Source organism: Rattus rattus, chromosome 1 (assembly GCF_011064425.1).
Source record: "Rattus rattus isolate New Zealand chromosome 1, Rrattus_CSIRO_v1, whole genome shotgun sequence".
NCBI lineage: Eukaryota > Metazoa > Chordata > Mammalia > Rodentia > Muridae > Rattus > Rattus rattus.
In genome coordinates, this window is record NC_046154.1 from 189,469,311 (window position 1) to 189,478,051 (window position 8,741).

At 44.7% G+C, this 8,741-nt stretch overlaps 1 protein-coding gene across 1 annotated transcript; it reads left to right on the top strand.

Annotated features, from left to right (window-relative positions):
- Nucleotides 1-67: 67 nt before the first annotated feature.
- Bbs10 (Bardet-Biedl syndrome 10) lies at nt 68-3,187 on the top strand. Its single transcript, XM_032912326.1, has 2 exons — nt 68-393; nt 750-3,187. Exons 1-2 carry the CDS (start codon nt 209-211, stop codon nt 2,704-2,706), a joined length of 2,142 nt encoding a protein of 713 aa, XP_032768217.1. The 5' UTR covers nt 68-208; the 3' UTR covers nt 2,707-3,187.
- Nucleotides 3,188-8,741: the final 5,554 nt, after the last annotated feature.

Genomic DNA, 8,741 nt, shown 5'->3' on the forward strand with positions numbered 1-8,741 from the left:
AGACCTAGCGGTGCAGTGGCCAGAGACGCCTGCGGGCCGTGAGCCAGGAAGGTAGACACTAAAGGACTGCGGCTGGCGGGCTCCACCCTACCCATTGGGCTCTTCCTCCAAGCGCTACTGCACTTCCGCCTTTCTCTACGCCTCTTCCGTTTCCGCCCTCCAGCGGTCCTGACCTTCTAAGGAAGTATTTACCCACAGCTCCGTTTCCATGGCGTCCCAGGGGTCTGTGACAGCGGCACTGCGGGTGGCTGAGGTGCTGGAAACCATCGCGAACCGCTGCGTGGGGCCCGAGGGCGGCCTGGTGTTGTGTACGAAGCCCACCGGCGAGGTGCTGCTTAGCAGGGATGGAGGTTGCCTCCTGGAGGCGCTGCACTTAGAGCATCCCTTAGCCAGGTACCTCGCTTCACCTGTAGTCCGCTCGGCGCACATCTCCCTCAACCTCCCATCAGATCCCTGAGGTCATGGACCTGTATAAAAACGTTCTTAATACTGGATAAAACTAGTGTAGAGGTCGGGTCTGAGCGCTGCCCAAATTACTAATCCGGGGCCCAAACCTCATCACCTACCTAGAACACTTCTCACTCTTTACCCGTCTCTGATATCTTAGAATAAAGTAGTGAAAATAAAGGAAAAATAAAGCTGAGGCTGAACGTCAAAAACACAATCTGCCTGTCTGTACCTGTGAAAATACGGGTTTAACTTAGCACCAACACAGAAAATCTGAATTATTTTTTTCCCTTCCTATACAGGATGATAGTGGCGTGTGTTTCCAGTCACCTTAAAAAAACAGGAGATGGTGCTAAAACATTTATTATTTTTCTTTGCCATTTACTCAGAGGACTTCATGCAGTCGGAGAAAAAGAAAAAGACTCATTCACTTCTGGAAATATTCAGAGCCATGAAAGGCATTGGAAAAACTGCTGCCAGTATAAATCTATTTCCCGGGCTCTGCTAAGGTTTCAGACACAAACGTTAGGTTGTATTGTAGACCAACATTTAAGCAGGCACTACCTGTCTGTCTTTTCTTCATCTGCTGAAGGAAGAACACTGTGCAGGTGCTTTCTGGAGTTGCTCCTGGAACCGTACTTTTGTGGAAGAGTGGGAAGAAACAACCACAGATTCATTTCACAGTTGATGTGTGACTACGTTTTCAAGTGTATGTCTTATGAAAGTGGGATTGAAGTATTTGAGTTTTTGGACAACTGTTTTGTGGAGTTGAATGTTGGCGTGACAGGCCTTCCTGTTTCAGAGTCTAGAATTGTGGATGGCCTTGTGCTTCCCAGAGACTTTTCTGTGTACTGCCCAGCAGATGGTGGCATTAGGATGGTGATAGTAACCGAAATCCTCCAGCCTCTGTTTTCATCGTCTAGCTCGGAGTTTGTTCTCGACTCAGAAACACAGTTTCAGGCATCTCAGAGTTGGATCATGGACAGGACAAAAACCGTAATGAACCACCTGCGTAGTCAGAATGTAAAACTGCTCCTGTCCAGTGTGAAGCAACCAGACCTGGTTACTTATTGTGCAAGACTAAATAGCATCTCAGTGGTGGAGTGTTTATCATCTGAGGAAGTTTCTCTCGTCCAGAGGATCACTGGTCTTTCTCCTTGTGTCCTACCAGAGCTCGCTTCACAGTGTGACATTGCTGACAGTGCTTTGGTGAGGTTTTGTAAACCCCTCATCCTTAGGTCCGGAAGGTACGCTCATCTTGGCTTGGTTAGCACGTGTGCATTCGTACCTCACTGTGTAGTCCTTTGCGGACCAGTTCTGGGTCTTGTTCAACAGCACGAGAGTGCTTTCCATGGAGCCTTTAAGATGCTGCGGCAGCTGTTCACTGACCTCGATCTAAATTACATGATACAGACCAAAGAGCGACGTAACCCGAGCCCTCTTGCTGACAGCAGTAACAGAGAGAGCAATCACTCACCTGAAACTGGTAAGTATCAGGACGTAGTAGCAAGGAACAAAGATAAACTGGAAACTCAAACACGTTTAGAAGTATATCCACGTCTGGGGGCTTCGGATACAGAATTGATAACATGTAAGCGGCGGTCAGCACACAAGGAGACACCAATAGATCCATCCCAAACAGACGAAATACCAAAGTGCTTGTCTCCAGAAGCAAGTAGAATAGTTGATAACTGTGAAGCGTTCCTTGAAAATAATCCCACTGGAAATCCTACAGCAGAAGACACTAGGACAGAAATGTCTTTCAAACATTTACAGGTCACAGATAATCCTGGAGAGGGGTACACATTGCCAGTGACATACAAGTCCCAAGATACCTGTCCTTCCCAGGGTCACTGTTCATCAGCTGTACCAGCAGGCTGTGTTCTGCCCGTGGGTGGACATTTTGAGATTTTGATGCATTTCTACCTTCTCAACTACGCCAAGCAATGCCAGCAATCAGACGAAGCTGTCATCAGCGTGTTAATAGCTAATGCTCTTCTAGGCGTCCCTAAAATCCTTTATAAGCCCAAGAAGGGAAAAGACAGTTTCCCACACATATACACGCGGGCTCTCCATGCACTGCAAACCAGGCAACCCATAGTAAGTGGTCAGTCAGGCTTTGAGTCAGTAGCTGGTAAGTACCAACTACTAACTTCAGTTCTTCAATGTTTGATGAAAATATTAACCATTGATTTAATAATCAACATCAAGAGACAGCCTCAGAAAACTGGTGACCAAGAATCAGAAGACGAACTTTAACACTCAGGTTTTTTTTTTGTTTGTTTTTTGTTTTGTTATTGTTGTTGTTGTTGTTGTTGCTCGAACTTTCAGTCTATGGCCAGGGAGATGGCCCAGTGGGCAAAAGCATTTAATGCCAGACCTGACTACCTGGGGTCAACACCCAGGGTGGAAGGAGAGGATGAAGGAAAAATGTATTCAACTCAAGGTAAATATTAAAACAGGCTTCTGGCTGGCTTTGGAGCCAATCCTGTCCTTAAATACATTGAGTCCAGCAGACCATTCAGACACAGAGATCAGCTCTGTGGAACAAAACCTGGCTAAATATGTCTCCTTCCTGTCTCGGGTCTCTGCTAGTTTCTGTGTAAGGAAGGTTGTCTCTATATTTCCCCTTTCTGTATCTTTTTTTCCACTTCATTTCCTTGAACTTTGTCTGTCGTAGAGCCAGGTAATCTCTGGACTATGTAAAGCAGTAAATAAAAGTCAAATTTCCCTTGTAAAAGCGTATGAAGTCGTTTTCCTCTGGGGGTGTTATTTGGTTTACCTCTATTTCTATTGAAAACAACTGGTTCGGGGCCGGGAAGATGGTTCAGCAAGCAATCCGTTCGCCACGCAGGCCTGACAGCCTGAATTTGAAGGAGAACCTACTCCACAAAGCTGTTCTCTGGGCTCCACTCATGCACTGAGCAGACGCATGCGCGCGCACACGCAAAACACACACAGAGAGAGAGAGACAGAGACAGAGACAGAGAGACAGAGAGAGTAAATAATTCCAAAATCTGCGCCTTTGAATACCTGTTCAAAAATCGGACTATTCATTGTGACTTCACCTTTTATAATTAGAAGTTAATGCCAGAAAAGATGGGGAATTTGTTCCTTCCTCCTGGCTCCTAAATCCTGTAAGGGTTTCATGCAGTTGCTAGTTTTTCTTAGTTTCAGTGCATGGTCAGATTTCAGTAACGACAATTTGACAGCTATTTCTAGTGAAGATCACAAGCGTTTCCCTGTCACTTTACTGTGCATCTAGTCATAGATAAGGACGGTGTCTTCTCCTTTTAGTAAGTATTTTTAACGCCAGCTTGTTAACTAGCAGTGTTTGCTCAACCCATTTCCCTAAATACATGCTTCTAGTTCATTCAGTAAATACATTCTTACTGTGCAAATACTAGGCTAGACAGTGCGTCTGCTATGCTAAGGCAACCACATTGGTTCTGACTGCATTTAGGAAAAGTAAAACAGAAATGTCTTTATATTTGAAAACCTGACTAGTACCATTTGTATAAACTGCAGTGGACAGGGGTAGCTCTGGGAAAGGGGTCTGCTCCACAGGCCTGAGGGACCCAAGTCCGAATCTCCTAGGAGCCAGGCTTAGCAGCCCGGGCGTGGCAGTTGGGGTGCAGACAGACAGATTGCTGGAGCTTGCCTGCCAACCCGTCTAGTCAATTGATTGCTCCAGGTTCAGTGGGATACCCTCTCAAACCAACTGGAGAGCAACAAAAGAGATATATCCAAAATGGACTCCCTCCTCCCCACCATAAGTGCATTTGCACTTGAACTCTCCCCCAAATACCTGCATGTGTACATTCAAACCTGTTCGTGTCATGCCCCACACAAACCCACAGTACCTTCACACAGTCCCAGAGCTTTGTATTCCATATAGTGCTGTCTTAAAAGTTAATGCCCTGTGATGCATTATTTTGTAGAAACAGGGAAAATGATCTCAATTCAGAGACAAATGAACCTACATTAAATCACGGTGTGACATTTCTGTTCATTTTTAATCGACTGTTGGGTTATTTTTGCTTCTTTTCCTCTTTTGTTGCTTCAAAAACTCCTCAGTCTTGCAGTAGTCAGACTTCTGTAAACAGAGTTTGTCTTTGAAAGGTTGGCACCTAATGTTCCAGTGTGCATAAGTGACTTTACAATAAGAGTGTGCTCAGGGCATATTTGTTGACTGAATTAGTCACATGGTTCTCATAGGGAATCTCATGGTGTCGTAATTTTCTTAAAATTTTCCACAAGCCAAAAGCAAAAAAAATCTCAGGAGGACAGAAAGTGTAGAAGAAAGCACTTAAGTGTGACAGGATGTGCCTGTAACCCTAGCGCTGGAAAGGTACCGTCTAAAGGGTCAGGAGTTCAAGGCCAGTCTGGGAGACTGGAGACCAACTGAGAAAGAAGTCAGGCATGTGGAGGGAAGGAGGGAGAAAGGAAAACAGAGCGATGTAGAACTGCTCTGTATAAAATAATTCTGAAATTAAACTTTTATCCCTCATAGGTGTTAAAACAATGAGTGATCTTTACAGAGTTAAAACTGAAGTGTTTATATCTTTGGCTCAAATAGAGTTTTTTTTTCTGGAGATTTTCAAGACAGGTTTTCTCTATGTGACTCCATTGTCCTGGAACTCACTCTGTAGACCAGGCTAGCCTTGAGCTCACAGAGATCTGCCTGCCTCTGCCTCCTGAGTGCTGAGATTAAAGGCATGCGCTACCACTGCCCAGCAAGTATATAATTTTTTAAACTGAAGTTAAATTCCACAAGGGATTTGAAGGGACGTGTAGTAAGAACCAAGTTACCAGAAGGATCTGAAATATTCAGTGTGGACAACGAGAGATGTTAACACGATTTAAAATCAAGATTTTGTTGTTGTTGTTTTCCAGTGCTGCAGGATAAATAATCTGGGTACTTAGGAAAGAATCTTACTCCTCTTGGGCCTCTGGGGCTGGCTGACTCGCCTGGACTTCTCGGGGCAGAGTCCCAGTGTGAGTCAAAGTGCAAGGGAAGAGAACTCCGACGGCAGGAGTGTCGATGTCACATTGTAAGTGTGTGACTTGCCACACGGAGGCAGCTAGCTGCTTGGAAATACAGTCTGTTGTGGCACAGGAAGGAAAAGAAGACAACCGTGCCTCCTCGGCCGAGCTTTAGTGAGGTGTCATGTAAACCTACCTCCCACAAGCACACAACCTCCAGGAACCTTGAGCCTGCACCAGTCATTTTTATCTTCAAACCAACAGGCATTAAATAATTGAACATCGTTGAGCTGCTTCGGCCAAAAGAGCTATTTACTCACGCTATACAGGAAAGAAATGTCACCGGATTCATGTGTCAAGGCGAAAGGAACAGGATAGATGGATGCAATTTAAACACGATCCAGAATTGCTCCTTTTCTCCCAAAAGGGATGCATGCACTTCTGTTTGCTGACATGGAGGAAAATATGGTTTTCATTCTGTCTTACCGGTGAATGGGAATGCGGACTTGTCTGTAGCTAGGGTTTGACCATAGTCAAGGACAGTACCCTGAGGGGTGAAAGGCACAGGAATGAGGGGTGGGGCTAGGATGATCAAGCAGGGTGGTTCCAAGCCCCTGATGAATACACTCAAGGTCTGTGTGAGAGGAAAATCGACCGCCAAACCTCTGCCTTCTGTCATGGTGACTCCACCTTTATTCCAGCAAAAGACCTCTGCTGTGACTGTAAGAAAAACTATACATTTTTGAGATAGCAAAACCAGTAGTTTGAGACTTTATCAACTTTTCTGAATACGTACGTTTTCCAAGATGCTTTTGCTCTGGGGGTTTGAGAGTGTGGCTGTGAAATATATTTAATGAAAACAATTCAAGTACAAATGGCTTGCATTTCTGTGGTATCAGCTGCCCAGACTTCAGATAGCACTGCACTTCAGTTTCTAGAAATGCTCTCAACGCACTAGCAACATAATCTCCTCTATTGAGAGTCTCGTGGCAACTCCAGGGGCTGGATATTTTTAAGATTATTTTTTATCTTTAACTATATGTGTATCTGGTGTGTGTGTGTGTGTGTGTGTGTGTGTGTGTGTGTGTGTGTGTGTGTGTGTGTAGGCCAAAGGCATCAGATTCCCCTGGAGATAGAGATGGATTTAAGCACGATCCAGAATTGATAACTGTCAATCACACAATGACAATGACTAACTGGAAACTGAATTTGCACTCAGGTCCTATACAGATGCAGGTTACTGTTTTAATTCCTTTAGCCCTTGGACCGGCTAATTAGTGAGTGTTTAAGCACTTTGAGTTTTGTACTCCCTCAAGGGACAGCCATGCTTATGGCACTGAGGGATATGAGTTTTTTTTCTAATCCGAGCATCTTCCTTGTATCCTTTTTCCAACATGGAGATCTTCGGGGCTTTTTGTTCTCATCAGAGTGTGGATTAAGAAGGTTGTCCATCAGAGAGGAAGCAGCTCTCACTAGAAACAGTCTTTCACTTTCCCAATTGCCTGAACCTCCTAACTATCCCTCATGGACTAAGACACTTTATCTGAAATTGGTTCGGTAACTGCACCAATGGGTTTCCACAGCTTTTGGTACTGTGTACCACACACCCATGGACCTCTAAATAGTCATGAGAGCTCTCTTCAGAAGCAGTGTCCACTGAGCATTCAGCCTGAACTTCTCCAAGACGTTCTTAAGAAGAAGCACACAATGTTTTATACCATCCTCTGTGGTGTGTGGGCACTGGTGATTTCAAACTTTGAGCTGAACTTCATGAACTGATAGGGAATTGTCATGGTACCATTTTCCCATTATAAATCGGCAATAAATGGAGAGAAAGGAAGAACCATCCACAGACAGATTGAGGTTGATGAGACCATAAAATCTCATCGAGAAGAAGGCTACGTAGTATATGGCATAGAATTCAAGTAATTTTTTTCAAATTTAAATTTATATATAACACATGAGATTATAGGCCCTGATCTCCATAGACACTTTCTCCAAATAACAAGACAACAACAAGGGCCTTAAGTCACTGGGTTTAAAAACAACAAAACCCAGTGCGCCTTAGTTTATGCATGGAAGAAGAAATGACGGCATAAACTCAGTGCTATCGCAGTGAACGCTATACCAACTTCCCTAAGCCAGAGGGCTGCCTCAGACTAAGCAAGACCAAGTGAGCACAGCTGTGACTCGTGCTCTTCATCCCTGCGATGTATCATTTGCCCATACAGCCCTCATTTGGACCATCACATCGCCGCCTCAGCTTCTCTCTCCATCTCCTGGTCAAACACAAATGGGGATGCTGTCCCTCAGACTCCCGAAGCACTTCGTTTGTTTTCCTTTGAACTAGGAAGTCCACCATGGGCCATTTTTATTTCTCGAATCCTTCCCTAGGAAGCAGTGTACATAGAGCTTCTGGATGCAGAAAGTCACAAGGGAGCATCTAAGTCAAGGAAAGGACTGTCCAAGATGACCGTGTGGCCAGAGAACTGGAGTGCTGTTCGTGGGTATTGTCATGACCTCGTTTGGCTCCAAGACTTTACCTAGAGACCCACAGTGCCAGCCCGCACAGTCTGTAAACCTGTTCTTCCTGCAGAGGCAGATCCTGAGACAGCTCTTCACCTGCACACGTGTCAAGGGAGTTCCACAGGCTTGTGACTTTTTTTCAACGCCTGGCTGACCGACAGCTGATCTTATGAAGAGAGATAGAAATCTGCATGATTCTCGTGTTGTCAAATGCTTGTGGATTAGATCAGAAGGCTTTATGGAAATAGAAGAATATTTTTAGTTTTATATCTGTGGCAGCTTTGCACCACAGTGACCAAATACCTAATATACTTATCTTAAAATGGGAAAAGAGTTATCCTGCTGTGGTTTGTGGCTTGCGTCTGTAGTCACCTGATAGGTATTTGGTTGGTTGTGTGGTTTGGTTTTTGACCGTGGCAAGGCTTGACATCACAGTGGGATCAAACCTACTTAGCTCATAGCAGCCATGGGAGGGCCAGAGTCCCAGCACACCCTTTCAATTGTGAAGCACAAAAATCTTCCAGTCAGCCCCACCTCCTAAAGTTTCCACTACCTTCTACCATTATCAACTGGGACCTAGTGTTCAGCACATGAGATTTGTGGGGGAGGAGCTTTGACTCAAAGCACAATGATACTCAACTTATAATTTTATATTTGGAAGACATGTTCTCAAATTCAGTTATTCAGCTCTCCCACGGATTGAGGCCAGTCTTTGGGTCCTATGTAGGGATCAAGCTTTACAAGTTGAATGTGTGGCAAAGACTCTGGAGGAGGTATCTTCT